This window comes from Emys orbicularis, chromosome 1 (assembly GCF_028017835.1).
Source record: "Emys orbicularis isolate rEmyOrb1 chromosome 1, rEmyOrb1.hap1, whole genome shotgun sequence".
Lineage (NCBI taxonomy): Eukaryota > Metazoa > Chordata > Testudines > Emydidae > Emys > Emys orbicularis.
Window position 1 is genome coordinate 31575913 of NC_088683.1, and position 24353 is coordinate 31600265.

Here is a 24353-nt window from a genome sequence, read left to right on the forward strand (position 1 = left end):
ATGAACATAGCTTTACTGGTGGAACTCCCTTAGTTTTAAGCGCTTTTGGTTTTTTTAACCTCCTGGAGGGTGGTAGTTGCAGAGTATTATTTTCCAGGCCCCTACTGGCTGTCATGTTCCAACTCCACCCAAGTATAAATGCTGCCCTCTGAATGTTCTGATAGGTTCTTTTTGTGACCACAGTCCCTGCAGCATCGTATGGCTCACTGGCCATTGCGCCAGTTTTTTTTAATCTCAATGATGCCTTGTTAGGAATCCTTTAGTATCCTTTTGCTTTCTATGCAGGTCTGGTACAATTGTGCTAAATGAGAGTCCATTGCCTCTAGCACTTTGGCCCCTGTCTCAGTGCTTCAGTGCAAATAGTTCTGTTGCCTTGACCCTTCCTTTGTGTGTTGGTGGCCAGTACCCTGGTATGACTGAGGTTTTTTGTTTGTTGGTGTTTCCCAGAATTGATGCACCAGTACCTGAATTAAAGTGCTCAGCACTACAGCTTTTATTAGGAGCCTTAAGGCTACTTGGCTCCCTAGTTCCTGTTCCATTCTTTTGATGCTACATTTCTTTTTGTGGCTCTATGCCTACTTCTCTTTTGGTCCAGTGTTCCCTTCGAGACATTTATACATGATGCATTGTGTCATAGGTGTGACATCTAAGGAGGGAGGCTTCAAACCTGATCAGTCTGCATTGTCTGCCTCAGACTCATCTGTGGTGTGCAGGGGTACTGAATATGTTTGGATGTGTCATGCTAAGCATTGAAGAAACATGCGGAGTGCCTTCAAGCCCTCTTTGAGGGGATCCAGTGGGAGACTCCTCTCAATCTGGCATAAGGAGGAACGGAGTTCTTTGAAGTTTAAGCCCTTAAAGCAAAAACCTGATTCAGCCAAATCCATTGCACCCCAACATTGAGTGTTAGTGCTGCCTGCATTGACATAGGCCGTGGTCCCCATTAAGACCAGTGTGGTGGCTTTACTATTGAAGCAGCATGTGCTGTGGTTGAAGCAGAGGGTTCCAATAAGTATTGGCTTCTCATTGCACTAGGTGAGGCCTTGGCACTTGTAGTTGATGGTACTTAGAAAAATGGCTCACTGGATGAGACAGTCTCCACATGAGATAAAGGCAGGAGGTGCCAGAAGGGAGCCAGTAGCTCCTTAAGGCAGCAGTCAAAAAGATGTTGGATTGCCCCGCCTGCATTCATGTGCTTGAAGGGCGATGGGAGGAATCTGTGCTCAATGCAAGAAATTCTGGCCTTGACACTGGCGCTTCGTGCACTGGCACAGCCATCACTGGTTCTTATCAAAGCACTTATGACACCCTTGCCTAGTGAATTCCAGTCACCTGACTAAGGGCTTGTTGACAGTTAGGATGATGAGAGCTGCTGTTTGGATTCAGATGAGACAGAAAAGTCATCTGATACTGAATACATCACTGTGGAGAAGCACCAAGACAGTGAGTCTGGAGGGGAGAATCCTGCCTTTCCTCAATCCTTGCAGAAACTGTTCAAGACAGCTACTTCTAATTGAAGCTGGTCAAGGAATCTACAAGGACTATAGCTTAGAGGTATCTTGGCCTGGAAGCCCCATTCAAAAGGGTTACCATGCCTTTGTATCCTGTTTTGGACCAGCCCATGAATAATGCGCCGCTGAATGCAGCTGCTATGGTCTTGAAGGCAGCTGAATAAAAGTTTTAGCTTCAAAACATAGCTTCAATAAGTCCCTGTTCTGGGCTTTCCAGCAGCTCTTCAACATCAGCTTGGTTCAGGAGTGGTTTTGGTCTTCACACCCAAAACGGAAAAGATCAATCAATGATTATACTATTATATAAGAAGGGAAAGGGCCTTAAACTTTGTTTTAGCAATTTTAATGCTAACGTCTCATTTGCTTTGGCAGGATATGGTTGAAGCACTTCACCCGGATATTCTCCTCCAGACAGAGTTAAACTTACAGTTCCCAAAATGAGGGACTCCCATGTTGAACCCTGTGCACTCCAGAACTTGTTTGCAAGGAGGAGAGGCCAAGATTTCTTGTTTCCAAGAAAAGTTTTGTTTTCTTTCCAAGTGTCCCTTTTTTGTTAGCCAATTTTTGCACAGGGTGTTGTTCCTGACTGATGCCTTTCTGGATGTATGTTGTCTGATGATGGATTTTGAAGAGAGAGATCTCTTCTATCCATCTTTTCTTCCTCCCTGTTTAAACAGTTGGCATTGGCCTTGTTATTGCTGCTCAGAGCAGCTTTATTTTCATTTTTCTTCTGGGATATCCCTAGAACTTCTTACTCTTGAAGTGAGAATCCCACAAGGTGGTGGTATTTTTATAGAGGGAAACATTACTTGCCTTGTAATTGTTTCTCTCAAGGTGGAGAAGATCATTTCACAAGATTTACTCACCAATCCATTCCCCTCAGTGTTAAAGGTTCTCTTTTTACTTGCCTTTCCCTATTTCACCTTGTTTTTCATTATTCTGAGGCATTTTTTGATCCTATGTCAATTTAATTCAAGGCAATCATCTTTCAGAGAGCTTCAACTCCTGCTCAGTTGAAATAACTTATTGAAACACTTGAAGGGGGAGGGCAGTGTTTATACTTCTTTACAAGTATAAATGGTGACAGTGGGTTACCCTGCTGTCATTGCTCAAAAAGTATTTGTTTTAAAAAAATAGAGAGAGAGTGAATAGCTAGGGGAGTTCAAATCAGTCTCCAGCTAAACCCAGGAACGAGAATCCTGCACAATATCTTGTGAGAAGTAGAATTACAGGATGAGTAATTTTCCTTTGTCATTGGTATTCATTGAGATTTTCAAATCTGGCTTTTAGGAAATAAAAATGTAGTATGGCTCTAAAAGGGTTTTCTCCTCTTCTATTCCAGACTGTTTGTGTGGAGAAAAATGAAACGTTGGGTGGAACCTGTTTGAATGTTGGCTGCATTCCTTCCAAGGCAAGTGTGCATTTATCTCTAATTTGTATCATTTTTTCACTGTGGATTTGAATAGTGATGCAGTGTGAAGAGCCCAGGGGACAGATCCTCAGATGGTGTAAATTGTCATAGTTCCATTGTCATTATCATAGTTCCATTCACTAGACTGGAAAAAGAAGGGGAACGGATAGCAACACAAGGAGAGAGAAACAGATTTATTTCAGAGCGCCAATGAGCTGACAAGATTATGGCGTTAACCAACTAAACACAATCAAGGCTCTTCTATTAGAAACACTATGATTACCGCAGATGATCAATTCTTTAAACCTCTAGCATGAGTGAGCTTATTCTGAAAGGGCTTGCAGCATTAAGTCAAAGATGGGCATAATGCTGTTTCTGCATTTATAAACGAGTGAGCCATTTACGGTTCATAGTCATTTAGTGTCTATTTTCAGGTTGTTGTTGGCTGTGGTAATGGTCATCTTGAGATGTTCGTGGAAAGGAAAATTCCCATTTCAGATGATTTGCTATTGGGATACTGCAGCTAATATTGCCCCATGGTCTGTTGTAATGTATTTACAAATATTTTATATAGATTAACAACCTAACTTGTCTTTTTCCTTTTCTGTTGTGAAAAAAATTGCTTTGTGAAGGTATTTCCTGTCATCTGATAACATACTTTGCCACATTGGTAACTATTTCTGTTTTCTCATTCTGACTTCTTTGTCTGCTTAAAAAAGAAAAAACATCATTACAGGCCTCCCATCTGAACCAGTCTTTCAAAGCCCGCTTGGTTGGGAGGAATATCTCTGGGGTTTGTTTTGGTTTTGTTTTTTTGATGGAATTTAAACCCAAGGTCTTAAATGCGTACAGTCATTAAATATCCCCATTTCGTTCCTGGTGTCAATAGTGGTGTTTTGGACAAATTTCCAGTCTGGGTAATTAAATTTTACTTACTTAAATTCCCCTTGAAGTTTCAGTTGAACACAATAATCTTTGCTCCCGATTTAAGCTATGGTGCAGAAATGTTGCTCTGTGCTGTTGAAAGAGCTGTTGTTTCAGTGGTGAATGAAGTGATCCCTGTATAGAATTTATCTTTTTAAGTTTCTAAAGCACTTGGAGATCCTTCAAGATGAGAGGCTTTGGGAGCAGAACATAATGCAAGATATATTTTATCTGTCACTTGGGAGTTATAGTTAGGGCTCCGTGACTTCATGCAACCTCCCAGCAGCGGCTGGAGCAGCAGCAGGCCCTCCATAGCTTTCCCCTCCCCGGTGGCGGCCAGAGCAGCAGCGGGCCCCCGGGGCTGCTCCATCTCCACCCTTCCCCCCCGCAGTGGTTGGAGCAGCTGCTGGCCCCCCTGGGGCTTCCCCCCTGCGGCGCCCCACTCTCCCCCCCTCCCCCCCCCCGATTCAATCAGGGGTATTTATGATGTAAGTCATGGACAGGTCATGGGCGGTGATTTTTTTTGTTTCTTGCCCGTGACCTGTCCATGACTTTTACTAAAAATACCCGTGATTAAATCGTAGCCTTAGCTATAGTTATATGGTTAGCTCTGTGGTTGCCACCTAGCTTCTCCACTTACAGAAATGGAATAAGAGTTGTGAAGTGGGATTTATGCCCAGCTTCTAGGCCTTCTCCTGAGGCCATTTGTCACTGCCCTGTGTAATAGGGAGTGCTGAATAGGAAGCAGTACTGGATCAAAACTACCAGATTGACCGCAACACTCAGAACATGTGCAGTATTTTTCATTACAAACTGTGCTCACAGCATGCAAGTGAATAACATAACAGACATCATGATAAGCATAATGATAAACTGTCTCTCACTGTTTCAAATTCAAGCTTTTACTAAATCTCCATGGTATGCATTCATAGCAAGAGATCCATTAATATCTAAACAAAAGTTTGCACTGCTTTGTGATACTTAGCTTCTGAGCAAACATAAGAACAGCCGTACCGGGTCAGACCAAAGGTCCATATAGCCCAGTATCCTGTCTACCGACAGTGGCCAATGCCAGGTGCCCCAGAGGCTAGAGACACCATTCCTTACCCATCCTGGCTAATAGCCATTAATGGACTTAACCACCATGAATTTATCCAGTTCTCTTTTAAACGCTGTTATAGTCCTAGCCTTCACAACCTCCTCAGGTAAGGAGTTCCATAAGTTGACTGTGCGCTGCGTGAAGAAGAACTTCCTTGTATTTGTTTTAAACCTGCTGCCTATTAATTTCATTTGGTGACCCCTAGTTCTTGTATTATGGGAATAAGTAAATAACTTTTCCTTATCCACTTTCTCCACATCACTCATAATTTTATATACCTCTATCATATCCCCCCTTAGTCTCCTCTTTTCCAAGCTGAAGAGTCCTAGCCTCTTTAATCTCTCCTCATGTGGGACCCGTTCCAAACCCCTAATCATTTTAGTTGCCCTTTTCTGAACCTTTTCTAGTGCCAGTATATCTTTTTTGAGATGAGGAGACCACATCTGTACGCAGTATTCGAGATGTGGGCGTACCATCGATTTATATAAGGGCAATAATATATTCTCAGTCTTATTCTCTATCCCCTTTTTAATGATTCCTAACATCCTGTTTGCTTTTTTTGACCGCCTCTGCACACTGCGTGGACATCTTCAGAGAACTATCCATGATGACTCCAAGATCTTTTTCCTGACTTGTTGTAGCTAAATTAGCCCCCATCATATTGTCTGTATAGTTGGGGTTATTTTTTCCAATGTGCATTACTTTACATTTATCCACATTAAATTTCATTTGCCATTTTGTTGCCCAATCACTTAGTTTTGTGAGATCTTTTTGAAATTCGTCACAGTCTGCTTTGGTCTTAACTATCTTGAGCAGTTTAGTATCATCTGCAAACTTTGCCACCTCACTGTTTACCCCTTTCTCCAGATCATTTATGAATAAGTTGAATAGGATTGGTCCGAGGACTGACCCTTGGGGAACACCACTAGTTACCCCTCTCCATTCTGAGAATTTACCATTAATTCCTACCGTTTGTTCCCGGTCTTTTAACCAGTTCTCAATCCATGAAAGGACCTTCCCTTTTATACCATGACAGCTTAATTTACATAAGAGCCTTTGGTGAGGGACCTTGTCAAAGGCTTTCTGGAAATCTAAGTACACTATGTCCACTGGATCCCCCCCTTGTCCACATGTTTGTTGACCCCTTCAAAGAACTCTAATAGATTAGTAAGACACGATTTCCCTTTACAGAAACCATGTTGACTATTGCTCAACAGTTTGTTTTTCTGTGTGTCTGACAATTTTATTCTTAACTATTGTTTCGACTAATTTGCCCGGTACTGACGTTAGACTTACCGGTCTGTAATTGCCGGGATCACCTCTAGAGCCCTTTTTAAATATTGGTGTTACATTAGCTAACTTCCAGTCATTGGGTACAGAAGCCGATTTAAAGGACAGGTTACAAACCTTAGTTAATAGTTCCGCAACTTCACATTTGAGTTCTTTCAGAACTCTTGGGTGAATGCCATCTGGTCCCGGTGACTTGTTAATGTTAAGTTTATCAATTAATTCCAAAACCTCCTCTAGTGACACTTCAATCTGTGACAGTTCCTCAGATTTGTCACCTACAAAAGCCGGCTCAGGTTTGGGAATCTCCCTAACATCCTCAGCCGTGAAGACTGAAGCAAAGAATCCATGTAGTTTCTCCGCAATGACTTTATCGTCTTTAAGCGCTCCTTTTGTATCTCGATTATCAAGGGGCCCCACTGATTGTTTAGCAGGCTTCCTGCTTCTGATGTAGTTAAAAAACATTTTGTTATTACCTTTGGAGTTTTTGGCTAGCCGTTCTTCAAACTTCTCTTTGGCTTTTCTTATTACATTCTTGCACTTAATTTGGCAGTGTTTATGCTCCTTTCTATTTGCCTCACTAGGATTTGACTTCCACTTTTTAAAGGAAGTCTTTTTATCTCACTGCTTCTTTTACACGGTTGTTAAGCCACGGTGGCTCTTTTTTAGTTCTTTTACTGTGTTTCTTAATTTGGGGTATACACTGAAGTTGGGCCTCTATTATGGTGTCTTTAAAAAGGACAGGGATTTCACTTTAGTCACTGTACTTTTTAACTTCTGTTTACCTAACCCCCTCATTTTTGCATAGTTCCCCCTTTTGAAATTAAATGCCACAGTGTTGGGCTGTTGAGATGTTCTTCCCACCACAGGGATGTTGAATGCTATTGTATTATGGTCACTATTTCCAAGCGGTACTGTTATAGTTACCTCTTGGACCAGCTCCTGCGTTCCACTCAGGACTAAATCTAGAGTTGCCTCTCCCCTTGTGGGTTCCCGTACCAGCTGCTCCATGAAGCAGTCACTTAAAGTATCGAGAAATTTTATCTCTGCATTTCGTCCTGAAGTGAAATGTTCCCAGTCAATATGGGGATAATTGAAATCCCCCACTATTATTGAGTTCTTAATTTTGATAGCCTCTCTAATTTCCCTTAGCATTTCATCATCACTATCACTGTTCTGGTCAGGTGGTCTATAATAGATCCCTAATGTTATATTCTTATTAGAGCATGAAATTGCTATCCATAGAGATTCTATGGAACATGTGGATTCACTTAAGATTTTTACTTCATTTGATTCTACATTTTCTTTCACATATAGTGCCACTCCCCCCACTGCACGACCTGTTCTGTCCTTCCGATATATTTTGTACCCCCGGAATGATTGTGTCCCATTGATTGTCCTCACTCCACCAGGTTTCTGTGATGCCTATTATATCAATATCCTCCTTTATCACAAGGCACTCTAGTTCACCCATCTTATTATTTAGACTTCTAGCATTTGTGTACAAGCACTTTAAAAACTTGTCATTGTTTATCTGTCTGCCCTTTTCTGATGTGTCAGATTCTTTTTTATGTGAATGTTTATCATCTGATCTGGCCCTTACATTATCCTCTTCCATCCTCTGCTCCTGACTATAACCTGGAGATTCTCTATCATTAGACTCTCCCCTAAGAGAAGTCGCTGTCCGGTCCACATGCTCCTCTGCAGCAGTCGGCTTTCCCCCATCTCCTAGTTTAAAAACTGCTCTACAACCTTTTTAATGTTTAGTGCCAGCAGTCTGGTTCCACTTTGGTTTAGGTGGAGCCCATCTCTCCTGTATAGGCTCCCCCCATCCCAAAAGTTTCCCCAGTTCCTAATGAATGTGAACCCCTCCTCTCTACACCATCGTCTCATCCACGCATTGAGACTCTGAAGCTCTGCCTGCCTACCTGGCCCTGCGCGTGGAACTGGGAGCATTTCTGAGAATGCCACCATAGAGGTCCTGGATTTCAGTCTCTTCCCTAGCAGCCTAAATTTGGCCTCCAGGACATCTCTCCTACCCTTCCCTATGTCATTGGTACCTACATGTACCACGACCACCGGCTCCTCCCCAGCACGACATAAGTCTGTCTAGATGCCTCGAGAGATCCGCAACCTTCGCACCAGGCAGGCAAGTCACCATACGGTTCTCCCGGTCATCACAAACCCAGCTATCTACGTTTCTAATGACCGAATCTCCCATTACTATCACCTGCCTTTTCTTAGCAACTGGAGTTCCTTCCCCCGGAGAGTCAACCTCAGTGCGAGAGGCAACCCCAGCACCATCTGGAAGGAGGGTCCCAACTATGGGAAGGTTTCCCTCTGCTCCCATTGACTGCTCTGCTTCCCTGGGCCTTTCATCCTCTTCAACAGCGCAGGGGCTGTCTGACCGGAGTGGGACAATTATACAGTGTCCCGGAAAGCCTCATCAACATACCTCTCTGCCTCTCTTAGCTCCTCCAGTTCCGCTACCCTGGCCTCCAAAGTCCGTATATGGTCTCTGAGGGCCAGGAGCTCCTTGCACTGAATGCACACATATGCCACCCGCCCACAGGGCAGGTAATCATACATGCTGCACTCAGTGCAATAAACTGGATAGCCCCCACTCTGCAGCTGGGCTTCTGCCTGCATTGTCTCCTAGTTAAGGAAAGGGTGGTTTAAGCAAGAAGTTTTGAATGTAGTGAAAGGGTGGTTTAAGCAAGAAGTTTTGCCAGGTACATAGAAGGGCTCAGTGCATTTAAAGTTCAGTAGAAAAAGAATTCTAATATAAATACTGGCACATGTGTTTTTTAATTTTGTAAGTCAGCTGAGCATTCTTCATAACAATCTCTAATAAAGGTAATAGCTTAACTCTATACATTGTAGTGAAAACCTTTCCAGGCATCTGTTGCAAATCAGGTTTAGCGGTGAACAGCAGTTGGGAAATGACCTTTAGGATCTGATTAAGGAGCTTTCACTCTTTTATGTCTTGAATTTATCCTCATTTAAGGTTTTTATGTACATGCTGTTTGAACCTCACGGCTAAACTTAGATGCCATCCACAGTTTATTTTTGAACAAGGAGAAAAAAGGTCTGTTAATAAAAGGGGAGAATAGTCCGTACTCATTAAGGCAATAGTAAGTTATTAAGTTCTCTGCCAAAATCCAATCACAGTAGAAGTGTTGGTGTGTGTTTGTTCATGGCTTATCTAACATAAAAAATTTTCCTTTCTAATTGCTGAAGACTTACACAGTGGTGATGCCGACCGGAGAGTAATTTCTAAGTAGTCACAAATTTAAAAAAACAGTTTGATAAAAATGTTAGTTTTGCATATAGACGCTGCTTACATTTATCTGGTTCACAAAAACAAACCTGATTATCTCAGCCTGACAAACTGTAGTTTTACTCAGAATATATACATAAACTGTATTATCGCAAATATAAATTATGTATTTTTGAGGTTCATTTGCAGCCTCCCATAGTCCCAGTTTTCTATACTCTGGCATTCTGCAGATTTTTGCTCCTTTGCCCTGTTGCAGATTCACTGAAGTACAAACACGTCATCCTCATGCATCTCCTCTGGCTCTCCACTTCAGAGTACAGTTTAGAATTGTCCTTGTTACAGCAGAACCTCAGAGTTATGAACACCAGAGTTACGAACTGACCAGTCAACCCCACACCTCATTTGGAACCAGAGTATGCCATCAGGTAGCAGGAGGGACAAAAAAAAAAAAAAAGAGGCAAATACTGTGTTAAACGTAAACTACTAAAAAAAAAAAAACAGAAAAAAAAAAAAAAAAGGAAAGCAGCATTTTTCTTCTGCATAGTAATGTTTCAAAGTTGTACTAAATCAATGTTCAGTTGTAAGCTTTTGAGAGAACAGCCATAACGTTTTGTTCAGAGTTACAAACAACCTCCATTACCGAGGAGTTTGTAACTCTGAGGTAGTACTGTATCAGAAGGACAATTATAACTTGTTTTTTTAACTAGGTCTGTTTCCTGCTCCTCCTCCAAGTTTTCCTATATCCTCATGTTCCCTCAGATGTGAGATTACGCGGTAGGGCAGAGAACAAGACAATTTTCCTCTGCAGCTCTTTGTCTCTGGAACATCCTAATTGTGTCTGTCTTGAAGCTCCATAACATTGTAATTCTCAATGATAATCTAGTGGGCCAAATTCATGCCTGGTTTAACTCTGTTAAAGTCAGCAGAATTAAATGAGGCTTGAATTTGGCTTTTCTTTCTCTAGTTTAATTATGTCTTAATTTTGCTCTCCCTCTGTGTGCAGTTTAACTTTGTAACTGTGTTTAATGCCCAACAAATTTGGAAAATGGCTTGTATAAAATATACTACATAAAATGAAATTGTGTCCTAATGTACCTTTTTAATTTTGAATAAAGGTTTCGTAGTGATAATGGTGAAAGTGTTTATTGAAAATTAGTACTAAAATAATTTCTGCTGATGTTGGAATGAACAGTGATCTCAGCTGCTTGAATGTTTTTAATATGATATGATCTGATTCTATACTAAATGAATTCTTTTTTTCTATGTAATAGGCTTTGCTGAACAACTCACATCTGTATCATTTGGCCCATGGAAAGGATTTTGCTAGTAGAGGAATTGAAAGTGAGTATGCAGTACAAGTTAGTGGTATTGCAAACAAGCATGGTTTCGCGCAGTGTCTTTTAAATATGCAAATCTTTGACTACTTTAACTGCTTTAATAGGTAGTAAGAAAACTTAGCAGGTTTTCCAAAATCAACTGAAATGTTAGAGACTTGTTTCTATTCCTTTAAATCAGCTTCTTGGATAATTTTGACTTAGAATGTTTCATTTATTGCTGTAACAAAATAGAACTGGCCTCTAGCCATATTTGAAAAATATAAGGTTATTTTTTGTATTTTGATGGCTGAATGCTGTCTTTAGCCCAGTTAGTGGGGGTCATTCCGCACATCTTACTGTGACATACAGAACTCATTTGTTTTCAGATAACTTTTAAGTTAAGAAATGGATAAAGACACTGAAATACAAGGGAAAAGTAAAGCTGTATTAAAAAATTATAGTTACAGGACTCCACTTGAATTTAGAGAAGATGATGGAGCAGAAAAGTGGTGCAGTGAAGTCCTTGACAGGTGGAATTGCCCATTTGTTTAAACAGAACAAGGTTAGTTTGGGCTGTTTGTCTGTCATATTGTTTTTCTGGGTAAATTTCTCCTTTTCTATTAAATCTACTTTTCACCTCAGAGATTAATTAGAATGGGTAATGAATGATCAGCAGTAATGGAATTTGACCACTTCACTTTTGGAAGACTTGATTATCTGCAGTTCACTATTTTTATATTTAGAGTTATTTTTTCCTTTTCTTAAAAGAAGGATGTCACATTATTTTCCAGTTTGTAATGTAGTGATATCAAGGTTAGTTTATCCGTGGAGAATTCATGCGTCGCTAGAGATGTATTGAGATTCAAGTTATTTTGGTTGTAAAATATTTATGCATTAATTTAAATTGTGAAAGTTTGTATTTACTGTATTCTCATTTGTAAAGGTCGTACATGTGCCTGGATTTGGAAAAATAACTGGCAAAAACCAAGTCACAGTATCCAAAGAGGATGGTAGCACTCAGGTTATCAATACAAAGAATATCCTCATAGCCACGGGTTCAGAAGTTTCTCCGTTCCCTGGAATTACGGTATAATTTAAATAGTAACCTTTAATGGTACAGTGTTTTTCATTATTGTGTTATTACTGGTTGTCATTATTGAGTAACAATTTTCTATAGCTTATTAGTTATTGCTGTGAGATAGCTACTTTAGACAGTTTGAATTTTTTATGTAGTATACAGAAAATCTGTGTAAACTTCCTTCTTGAGGAGCTAAAAAGCTTTCTCCTTTGTTCATTATTAGATTGATGAAGACACAATTGTATCATCAACTGGTGCACTATCCCTGAAACAAGTCCCTGAAAAGATGGTTGTAATTGGTGCAGGAGTCATTGGTGTGGAGTTGGTAAGAGGCTTATTTATACAACTTATGCTTCTAGTAGATAAAGAAACAGGATGTAACCATTTGGCACAGATGGATCTGGAATTACAAATGTTAATCTGTACATTGTGTTAGTATTTAATAGGGGATGATATGGCTGAGGGAATTTCTAATGAGAGAGAGAGAGCGAGCATTTCCTCTCCAAGTCACTGGTTAGATCATCCCACATTGGCAGTGAGCAAGAGTTATGATCTGATGGCTGAGTGATAGTCTATATGAAAAGCCAGGTTGTAGTTCAGTTCTCAGTGGACAAGTGTCCACATTATTAAAACTACTGTAACTTGTTGGCAGTCTCAGCAGAGAGTTGGGGGATTGGATGAGCATAAAGGGTGAAGTACATTCTTGCCTGTAAAGCTCTCCCAGTTCAGTGTTATGGGGAAGCTTGCACTGCAGTTGCCCCTGCTGAACCTGCTCTGTACATTAATAGAGAACTTCACTGTAAAGGGCTGTCATTTTAGCACCTTTAAAAGCATAAACACACTTGCAGCATTTAACATCAGGAAATCTTGTTGATAGGCTGTTTGTTTATCATAGCTAATAACCAATGGAGTAACATTTTGGGATTGAAAGAGGCCATGCAGCACTTCTAGGTCTGTCTCCTTTCTCCCCCTGTACCCTGCCCATCCCCACATAGATCTAATATTTTAAAAATATTTTATTTGGCCTTACAAAACTATCTTGAAAATTTGGTCAGCTCATGCCATCCCCAGCCCAGGCACAAAATCTACTCACCAGCCTTTTACCTTGATTTTAATGGGGAAAAACTGCAATATTTTACTTTCTCTCTGAAGTGTATGGGTGTGAGTGGGGGAGACTTGCTTAAGACAGGTAGATTTTTGCAAGGGTGATGATGATGGTTATAGCTCTTGCTTTTGCAATTGCTTATGCACTTTTTGGGGCAGTGACTTGGACAGTGAGTTCTCTTAAGTAAAATTAAAGCTATCTGGCATTGTTTTGATAGGTATCTACTTACAACATTTAGTTCTATTGCCAAGGCAACCAGTGAGCGAAGTAGTGTGCACAGCTAGTCTACATGGAAATGAGCTTATGTTATTGTGTGTCCTCCCTTCACCATTCCTGTGCCCCAACTTTTGCATGTTTGTTTCATACACCATTTGCATCTTATTGACCTAGACTAGGGATCTCAAAGTCAAATCACCACGAGGGCCACATGAGGACTAGTACATTGGCCCGAGGGCCGCATCACTGAAACCTTTTCATACAACGGTACAAAAGTATAGTCAAAAATGAAAAAAATGAAGAGTAATATAGTATGCTATTAAAAGTCAATGTATTAACTTTTTAAAAACTGTAATGCGAAGAGGGGTTTTAATAAAATATAAACACCTGTAACTATTCCTTATGTGGTCAGTAATACTGATGATTATCTACACAAACAGTCTATCAACATAGCTGTAATGGCAGGAACTTTATAACATAACTATTCATACAAAATACTTTGCCACTTTTAACAAACATTCTTCCCAACTACTCACAGCAAAGAATCATACATGCTGAACTTCATACCTCAGACTGCTTGTCTAGTCCATGAGGCCCTGCCCCTGCCTCATCTCTTCCCACCCATTCCCTGCCCCCATTCCAACCCCTTTCCCAAATCCTCCCCTGAGCGCACTGCGTCCCCGCTCCCCCCCCCCCCCCCCCCCCGGAAAGTCCTAAGCGCCACCAAACAGCTGTTTGGTTGTGGGAAGTGCTGGGAGGTAGGCGGAGGAGTGGGGACGCAGCGTGCTGGGGGGGGAGGGGAGCTTGGCTGCCCATGGAGTCGGCGCCTATGGCGGGCTGCAGGAAATAACTCTGGTCCATGGGCTGCATGTTTGAGACCCTGACCTAGACTATAAGATCTTTGGGATAAGGACTGACTTTTTATTACAAATTTGTACAGCACCTAGCACCACATGGTCACAGTCCCTGTGACTGTAATACATATAAACAATCTAATACATACATATTCCCAGGTGGAGTTATGGGCACATATCATGTTTAGCACCATTGTAGTGCCCCAATGAAGGCCTTGTTATGCTATGCATTGCCCCATCCTGAAGAACTTACAATCTAAGCAGTAAATATTAAACCATGGAAGATTGCAGTTTCTCTTTCAAAGGTGTTTTTCTTTTTAAAAACAAAATAATGGTTTATTGTATTGACTGCAGGGTTCAGTTTGGCAGCGTCTTGGTGCAGATGTGACAGCTGTTGAGTTCTTGGGCCATGTTGGTGGAATGGGTATTGATATGGAGATCTCTAAAAACTTTCAGCGCATCCTTCAGAAACAAGGACTCAAATTTAAACTAAATACCAAGGTTACTGGTGCCACCAAGAGGCCAGATGGAAAGATTGATGTTTCGTAAGTGCTTAACACATGAAATACAGGACTGATATATCCTTCCCTACCAGAAATCTAACTAAAAGTACAGCTTTAGATTTGGGGTATAATTTACTGTATAAATAAAACTACAAACAATGACAGTGGGACATGAATCCAAACATCAACTAAATTCAAAGCTAAGGCTGGTTTAAACTGTATTCCTAACTTATTCAGTTGTTACAGTGCACGTGGGGATATAAAATTACATAGTTTTTTGGAACTCCAGTATCTATCTTAATGCCAGACGGGGTGAATGAAGGATGCAATTTCAGTCCCTACTGAGTACCTTACAGTTTGGAAGTTTAAATTAGGCCTTTATTTCCCTGATCCTACAGTCACTTTGCGGGCAAGACTCCCATTGACTTCAGTCTGAAGAATTGCCAGGGTAAAGACATTGGTGTCTTAGTGAAAATAGTAAAAACAAAATCAAAACCTCACCTTTATTGGAAGACTTTCCCTCTGATACAGCATCAAAATAAGTATTTTTATTCTTCAGAGGATGCATCTCCGTGAATCCATTAATTCTTGACTCTTTGGTAACTGGTGTTGAGGTAAGGGTCATCTTGTCCATTATAAATTTTCTGGAGGCAAGGAGAGGTATACGGAGCAATCCAGAATAGAAGGTAGTAAACTCTCCAGTAGTGCATTTTCATAACTAAACTGAAACCCACAGAACGGATTTCTAATAGAAATGCTGATATGAAAACATACAGAACAGATACTTCATGAAAAAAACCCACACTTTGATGCTTTACCTGTATTTTCAGATTTTCTCCCTGTATGTTGTTAGCACACCAAGGAAACTTAACATGAAATATGAATTTTAATGTCTTCAGAACTTATTTGCTTCTGTCCCATCTAGAAGTCAAAATTTTGTCTGACAATATAACGCTTACTACATAATTTTCCACTGCAAATGACTATGAATTCAGGTGTAGGAAGGAACATAAGGAGTAAACAGTCTTTTTTTTTTTTTTTTAAATAGAAAAGCAGTATTGGTTTATTAATGAACAGTATTGGTTTATTAATGAAAAATGAACAGTTACATTGACTGTACACAGAAATTACACTTTGTACACTTGTCCATAACAAATATAGAAATAAAACAGTATAACCTTGTCCTTAGCTCAGAGAGGTAGAACTGAAAGTAAATGAACTACTGAGCATGGATACCACAGAAGCACTCAGATACTGTGGTGATGGGAGCAGCTTATGGACCTAAATAAAATAGTATAACTCAATAATAATATAGTAGCAGTGCTTTATAGATTTCTGATACAGATGAACTCTGAAAAGATCTTGAGATCCCTGCCATCTGCAACTGTGGGCTATCTAAACAAAATCATCTCTCAATAGAGTGATTTCAAGCATTTCCACAATGCTGTCTAACTTTAGAGGTACAATGCTGTGGCTGTTGTTTCAGTATTTGTAGTATAAAAACAGAGGATGCAGGATAAAATATTACTCAAGTAATTGTGTAAATTTATGAAACTCATAGTTTATGCTTTAGTTTAGTATATCACTTAATTGTAACAAGAGATTGTAATATGAGGTGAACTTAAACCGCAAGTCCTGTTTTGATATTCTTAAGCATACTATAGTTTGAAATAGTTTCTTGCATTTTATTGAGACCTTTCAATGCCCGTTCCTCTTCACTGCTATCTCTATATCTAGTGATTAGTCAAAGAAGTTACCAGGTCTCAATTATATTTAACATCTTCATGTTTTCTTGTAAGTGGTATCTGTTGACAGTTACTTTTTCTTTCTTTTCCCTATCCTTCAGTATTGAAGCAGCTGCTGGTGGAAAGACAGAAGTAATCACCTGTGATGTATTACTCGTTTGCATTGGTCGACGTCCTTTTACTCAGAACCTAGGGCTGGAAGATATTGGAATTGAACTTGATAACAAGGGTAGAATCCCAATCAATACCAGATTCCAAACCAAAATTCCAAAGTAAGCAAGATGTTTAAAACAATTTTCATTAGCTTCCAAATAGTCACATTTTACTTCACATATTCCTAGCAAAGATAACAGAATTTTTATTTAGCATGAGAGATCTTTTTAAAAAAGAAAGAAAGAAAAAGGTTAATTACCCTACAAAAATACTACTTTTCGTTTTTAATAGTGGCTGACTATAGTTTAACTTGTTTAAGGAAAGGAAAATTCAAATTTACACTTCCAAATAAATTGCTACCGCCTATGGCGTTTTAGAAGCACAAAGGAGGCAGAGCAGTGTACAGGATGTGGCCTTTAGTTTTCTCTTGGGTTAAATCAGGTCATACATGAAAAGTAAGCATTTCATAAATTACAGTAAAGTTTATAAAGTTATTTGAAAAAATATAACTAACGCTAATCTATAGAAAATAGCTGTTCAACTTAAATTGGAGGGCTAATCTAGCAAATTAAGTACAGAAGCAATACACATTGGGTAATTATTTTCATCTGTTTTTGTTAGACTTTCTGTTTACAAACATGTTTAAACTACTACATTTATCATATAATATATCTAAAATTCTCCATATGTACTTTTTAAACAGCCATGTTTTGCTCTTTTTCATTTGTCTCATAGCATCTATGCTATTGGCGATGTAGTTGCTGGGCCAATGTTGGCTCACAAAGCTGAGGATGAAGGCATTATCTGCGCTGAGGGGATAGCTGGAGGCGCAGTTCACATTGACTATAACTGTGTGCCCTCAGTGATTTACACACACCCTGAAGTTGCCTGGGTTGGCAAATCAGAGGAACAGTTGAAAGAGGAGGTACTGTCTGGTTCTCTTTGGATCATATTACTTTAGGGTCTTGGTTAAGTTAAAGTAAATGCATTTATGGGTTGTGGCTGCTCTGAATCACCATAGATGTGTGTTCCAAGAAAAATATCATGTATTCACTCTCAGTGCTCTGATTTAATAAGGCTGGTATCTCAGCATCAAACAGGGTTGAGTCATTGTGAAAGTTCACCCATTAGCAATGTGTTATCGAATAGTTGTTAATTGGTGATATTCATCTCTCCCTGTTGCCAACGTTGTGTAAAGCAGATGCAATTCATAACCCGGGAGAAAACTCTTCACAGTTTATAACAAGCGTTTAGTCTGAAATGACATCTTTTTTGTGGCTTAATTTTATCACGGGTGTTTGGGGAGATATGTGCTATTACTGAGCAGTGCATTCAGCATGCGTGTAAGATGCAACTGCACGCTGTCGTTCAAAGCACACTATGCCTAGCATACTGAGTCTACCTGCACAGTCATTGGAGGTCTGAAAAGCATATATTAGGGGAAGAGTCTGCAAGTGCATATTGTAGTTAGTGCAGATGAGGCCTTAGTGCCATCAAAATGGGATCTGCTGCAGACCTTGTCTTGAAAAGCCACTACTCCTGCTGGAAGTGGGAGTACAGCTGGCCCTGTGAATAGGGCACCAGGGATAGTAAATAGTGCCACACCAAAATATGTCCTCTTGCAGTCTCCCTGTTGCTCTCCAAGTGCAGCTACTCTGCCCCCAGGCAGGATTGGCTTTGTTCAGGCCTGTAAATGTTAAAAATGTCTTGTTTAGCTGGGAATGCGAGATTATGGGGGTGGGTTGGTTGGTTTGTTTTTTGATAAATTGGCATCTGTATAACACTCCTTTGCAGTAAGAAAATATTTGATTTGAAATCATCACCTGTTCTAATTATTTACATTCGAATTCATGGTTTCTCTTTAATGATTTTTCCAAACATGAAGCAACAATTTAAGAGCTCTAAACTGGTCTCTTGTGAGAAGTAATTTAAATGGTGCTGAATGTCTTTAGTTCATGTCCAAAGTAAGATGGAGCAGTTACTCTTTTACAATTCATGCTAGTGAACTACTATTCTTGAGTCATGTTTTATCTAATACTGGTAACAGGTGTTAAACATTTGTGAGTGTTTTATGAATGGAGAGCAATGCAAATAGTACAATGTAATAATTGTCAGTCAGGTGGGAGCTAACCAAGGGTTTACATTAGTCAAATAGGTCATCTAAGCTACAGTTTCAAGTGAAAAATGAAGTATACCTGAATTTATGAATGTGTACAAATATAATTTATGCTGAGTATATTAGGTAAGCACCTTAGAGCAGGAACTGTCTTCTATGTATTTGAACAGTGTCTGCACAATAAAACTTCCACCCACTCCTGCAATTACACATTCACTAGTCCTTTGTGTTTCTGCAGTACACTGTGTAAATTGTCAGTGACCCATACCTATATTCTATAGGGGACAGAATACAAAATTGGAAAGTTTCCATTTGCTGCTAACAGCAGAGCTAAGACTAATGCTGACACAGATGGCTTGGTGAAGATACTTAGTCAGAAAACAACAGACAGGATGCTGGGCGCTCACATTCTAGGCGCAGTGAGTATTATAAAAGATGGGAACCTCTTTCCCAGTTTCTAGGCTCCAATGGTGATAACTTATAAATTAAGAATTGTGTTTTTGTATATCTGAAAAATGTTAATCTTCTAGTTACCAGGTTTTGAGAGGCAGAAGTGTCCTTCAAAAAAATAAATAAATAAATAAATAAAAAATCAGGCCAAGCTTTGAGTCTCTTGAAGTCACTGTATTTAGTATTTATTTTACATACTTTATTAACTCTGAATTAGACCTCATCATTTTCTGGCCAAGGAAGGCTGGATGCCATTTCTTTTTGGGTTAATCAGGTCTTCTCCTTGAGTCTCCAGGAGGGGGCGGTACAGAACAATGTGAAGTGTTGATCCATGCCATGGAAACTGAGCTAGCATCTCAAACAATAACCACCAAGAGAAGCATGGGTCAGAATGACATTTCTTTTGCCTTCCTGGCAATTTGTATACAATTGGGGTATTGTTCACCACTGCCGTCAATATCAAGAGCGAGTTTTTGGTTGAATGTACACTTGCATTCTGTCATTATTTACTCTGGTGTGAATTATAGCAGTCCAAGGTAGTCAATGTATAGAACAGTGCAACTGTTTTGTATTTTTATCCTTTCTCAACTATACTGTGTATGTGTGACAGGTGTGGGTAGAGTCATTGACTAAATTAACCAGATGCTAATACTTAGCACTGCTGAATGTGATTAGTTTTTTAGCAAAAGACAAAGCCTACAGGCAAGCTGGCTGTTTCATAGCCAGCTAGTAAGTTAGAAAAGCTTATGCATAGTTTACATGTCTTTGCAATTGTACAGTTTGCACTAATTATACATGTGTTACTTACAGGGTGCTGGGGAGATGGTTAATGAAGCTGCTCTTGCTATGGAATATGGAGCATCATGTGAAGATGTAGCCAGAGTTTGCCATGCCCATCCAGTAAGTTGGCATTAAGTAATTTATCATTCTGTAATTTTTTTCTTAGTGTTTGGTGTATAGTATATACAATTACATAGGAGTTAAATACTTGTTCCCTCATTCTGTTCTAATGACTTTTACCTTTGTTTTTGCTTCCTACAGACTGTCTCAGAAGCCTTCAGGGAAGCAAACCTAGCAGCATCTTTTGGCAAAGCTATCAACTTCTAAAATGCAAGCACAATCGTTTGTACATACATAGCACATTTCTTCTGAAAATGGACTGTTGGCTTTTGCAGAAGACTGGGTCTTTGAGTATTTCTAGAACTGAATTAAGTGAATTTCTTTTGTTTAAACATCAAATATTTAAACACATTTGGTTTGGAACAAGTGGAATTATCCAGTCGCTGTATATTAATACACTTAGAAACTTGTTTGTGCATCATGGGTATTTCGGAAAACAAGCTTAAGAGTCAACAATTAAAAAAACCCAACACGTCACTGTTGCACAGCATAATGAGGAACGCTGGCCACAACTCATGGCTAATACCGTCCTGGTATCTGGTATATTCTTATTTGAAATACTGATATTCCAGTGGAATGCTGGCACTTAAAAATGCCACTGTCACCTGTGCACAAAGACGTTGTGGCATTCTTTTATGTGAAATCTTTCACTATATAGTAACTCTTTTTTTCCCCCTGAAATGCAGAAACCAAACCTTTTGGTTACTTTGATCTAGTAGAGTTGGGATTACTTGGATGAGGCCATTTACTGCGGGTGAATTGAAGCTTATCTTTATTTGTAGAAAGCTAGTCTGGCAGTGTTTGTACCCTTTATCTCCATGCATCATGTTTTCATATTGAAAACATGTCTGTAAAATTCTACTTTAACTTGCAAAAAAAATCAAGCGTTTATGGAGAAATGAAAATTCAGTGGAGGAAAATTAACTGAATGTTATTGCCACATACGGTAATCGAATCAGTCTTCTCATTTCTAAGGAATTTTCATCATTCAGAGATGGTTAAAATTATCCTGAAGTGCTTTAAAAACATACATTTGTGGAAGGCTAAGCAACATTAGATCTAAGTGCAGTGGCACCCTGCACAAAGATGGGGTTAGGCACCTCTCTGCTCTTTCCAAACATACTGGCTGCAGTGGTGCCATGTCAGTTCCCCAGCAGATTCTAGGGTGCTTTTTTCCCTCCTTTTCATTTCTGTTTTGTCTGTTCTCTCCTCTACTGTTTAATATCTGTTTTCCTACAGCAGGAATGTTTCATATTTTGGCTGGGGAATTCAAGTGTTTGTAGGTGGCTTGACCGAGAGCTTGATATAGAAGGGTTAGTTTCGTTTATTAAGCTCTTGAGTTCCTCTCTGCAGCTAGCTCCATGCACTCCTTATCGTGGTTCCCTCAGCTCGTCTGCACTGAGGATTTTCTGAAATTCTCCTACCATTGCTCTAGCACAGGCTCTGCTTCACTGGTGCAAGTGCAGACTGGCTGTTGGTGTTTTTACCACCAGGTCATCAGAACTGGTCTAGAGCTGCACTACTGGTGGGAGAATTTCTGGAGACCCATGTAATGCATGTGCCTGTCTATCCCTGAAACCAGCCAAGCTCTTATGTGCAGGGGATAGATAATTGCTGGGTATGAATGAATGAAATGCACAAATGGATAAGCCAATTAGTCTATCACTGTGGACTGCTGCAGTTCGCACAATGATTTTGTGTGAGGGGAAACTGCCCACGTGTAGCAACTTGTTTGTTTTCCTTGTGGGCTTCATTCCTTCATTTACTGGGCTCTTGTTTTGTCCTGATCCCCAAAGCATAAATTTGATAGGTCTTGGTGTCAGATGCAGTCATTGCTTCTAAACCCTAATGGGAGGGAACATGCTCAGTTGATGCTTTTAAAACAAAAAAAAACAAAAAAAACAAGAGCTGCTCAACTTTGTGTTTGCATGATGAGGCTTTTGGTAGCTGTATCCTCCAGCTACTGATCTCTGTATTGATTAATGTTCTCTGTTGAATAATGGCAATATGATCAGCATTTGGCTACTCAGTATTTTTTAGGAAACTGTAAACAATAGCAAAACTCTGAAATTAATATTCTTTTCTGTCTCTTCTGACCTGTCTTCAGTATGTGCGGAGGTGGATTGAGACCAGCGCCCTCTTTTGAGGCTGTCTCAGTGTTCTGAGCTGGCTGAATGCACCCATGAGTTGGTGAGAGAGCCAGAATAAACGTGGGTTTACGTGGAGGTTGATAGCAAGGAGTCCCCGAGGGAAGCAAAGATTAAGTGTGTTTTGTGAAACTGGGGAGGGAGGAAGAAAGATCTGGGACACCTGGAATGGAAAAAAAAGCCTTACATTTTAGTGGATCCAGGACACATTTACTTCTAATTCACCTCTGTCTTTTGGATAAATTCTTTGGAGTCGTCCCCTGGCATATTGCAAGCTTTCTATATGTCCCTTCTGCAGAATGCCTGCTCTCTACTTACTAGAGCTGGCCAAAATAATGGGAAACTTTTTCACAAAATCTTGTGAAAAACTCATGGTTTTTTTAAGGTCTCTCTGCCTGTTTGAACACCAGCGTGAATTTTTCCACAAATTTCATCTTGTTTTTGTCAAAACAGAAAACTTAGGAAATTGACTAGCTCTACTACTTACTAATTTGTTTGGAGGTCTGGTTCTCCCTGACCTCTCTAAATAAATAAAATTCAAGCCCTCACATCTTGTTAATGTATCGTTCTTCTCTCTCCATGCCATTCTGCCCCAACTACTCATACAAAGGAATATTTGTAAAGGGTAGAGAAGTAAAATGAGAATACTAAGAACCACATTTAAAGGAATAACTGACAGCAGGTCTGTATGCTTCAGCACTGTTCTAACAAATGCCTGATGTTGGCAAGAAATTAAACACAATGTGAGTGTTGATACATACAACAACAAAAAACCTTGCAGATTACATTGCTGTAAGTATCCAATTTAAGTGGGAATAGAGATTGGAGTAAAACTTTTTTAGCTGAACTTATTTTTCCTGCCAAAAATATTTGTTTCAGTGCCATACAATGGAGATCTTGAGTCAAACTCTGATTTTCACCAACATTAGTTAAAGTATTAGTGAGTGAAGCATAGTTACGTCTTGACTACCAAAATATGCAGTGCATGTAGTTACACATTTTGGAAAGTCTTAGTAGGAGATGGCTGCTATATAGCCATGTACTTAAGAATTTCTCAAATATGTAACAGTTTTAAACAAACTGAAGCCGAGGGAAAAATTTATGACTGGCAGTATGTTTTAATAGACTTCCCTAAACTCATGTATGCAGTGTTGTATGGAGCCATGTGGGTCCCAGGATATGAGAGACGAAGAGTTCTTTGTAAGCTCAAAAACTTTTCTCCCCCCGAGAGAAGCTGGTCCAGTAAAAGATATTACCTCACCCACTTGCTAAACTCATGCTGCAGTCAAGAAGGATACTGGCTAACATGGTTGAAGACCACATTGACTGCTGCAAACATTTTCAAATGACTGAAGCAGGATTTTCTTGTATATGTTTCTAATACTCATCGCTTTGTCTTTCAATCTTTATACCTGTACAATGCAGGCTACCAGTGTTTGTTTGTGTGCATTAGTCTTTAGGCATTGTGGGCTCTGCCCTCTATTGCAGAGAAAACCAAGATGTGATACAACTAGGCCTCTGTACAAAGGCAAATGGGCAAATTCATTTAAAGGATGGTGAAGCCATTCACATGATTTGGTATCTTTTTTGATAAAGTTTTGGTCCCAGAAGCTCATCTTGTCCTGTGTTCTTTATGGAATAAGAGGTTGGACACTGTGGTGCTAGAAATCCAAACTGGTCTCAATACTGACTTTTTCAACCCACATGAGAAACATTGTTTGTGAACAATGAAGTGAAACTTGTGTGTCAAAACTACCAGCTAATTTGAATTTAAGTGAACATCCTGTAGAAAGTAAGTATTCAAATAGAAATGCTGACTAGTAAAACAACTCCCCCTCACCCCCCAAAACTTAGGCAGGAACACCAGTTCTTCACTCTAAAGGCTGGTCTACACTACCACGCTAAATCTATCTAAATTACACAGCTTCAGTTATGTGAATAACATAATTGAAGTCGACTGAGTTAGATCCACTACATGGTGCTGTGTTGACAGGAGAGTGTCTCCCATCATCTTCCCTTATGCTTCTTGGGGAGGTGGAGTACACAAATTGATGGGAGAGTGCTCTCCCATTGATTTAGCATGTCTTCACCAGACCCTCTAAATCGACACTCGCTGCATCGATTGCAGCAGTGCAGATCTACTGGTAAGTGTAGACATGCCCAAAATGTGTGTGGTGTTTTTTTTTTTTTTTTTTTTTAAGTCACCCTTCTGTATTTCACAGAAAATGGAGCCGCCTTAGTCAAAATTAACTTGTTAA

General features: G+C 39.7%; 1 protein-coding gene across 1 annotated transcript in view; it reads left to right on the forward strand.

Annotated features, from left to right (window-relative positions):
• The window catches only part of DLD (dihydrolipoamide dehydrogenase), a 29123-nt gene extending 7300 nt beyond the window's left edge, over nucleotides 1-21823 (forward strand). Inside the window, exons 4-14 of the mRNA XM_065399051.1 lie at nucleotides 2854-2922; nucleotides 10784-10853; nucleotides 11290-11390; nucleotides 11772-11915; nucleotides 12130-12231; nucleotides 14436-14626; nucleotides 16431-16601; nucleotides 17218-17407; nucleotides 18880-19017; nucleotides 19859-19948; nucleotides 20090-21823. Coding sequence (XP_065255123.1) covers nucleotides 2854-2922; nucleotides 10784-10853; nucleotides 11290-11390; nucleotides 11772-11915; nucleotides 12130-12231; nucleotides 14436-14626; nucleotides 16431-16601; nucleotides 17218-17407; nucleotides 18880-19017; nucleotides 19859-19948; nucleotides 20090-20155 — 1332 coding nt within the window. The 3' untranslated portion in view covers nucleotides 20156-21823. The remainder of the gene's footprint in view (nucleotides 1-2853; nucleotides 2923-10783; nucleotides 10854-11289; nucleotides 11391-11771; nucleotides 11916-12129; nucleotides 12232-14435; nucleotides 14627-16430; nucleotides 16602-17217; nucleotides 17408-18879; nucleotides 19018-19858; nucleotides 19949-20089) is intronic.
• Nucleotides 21824-24353: the final 2530 nt, after the last annotated feature.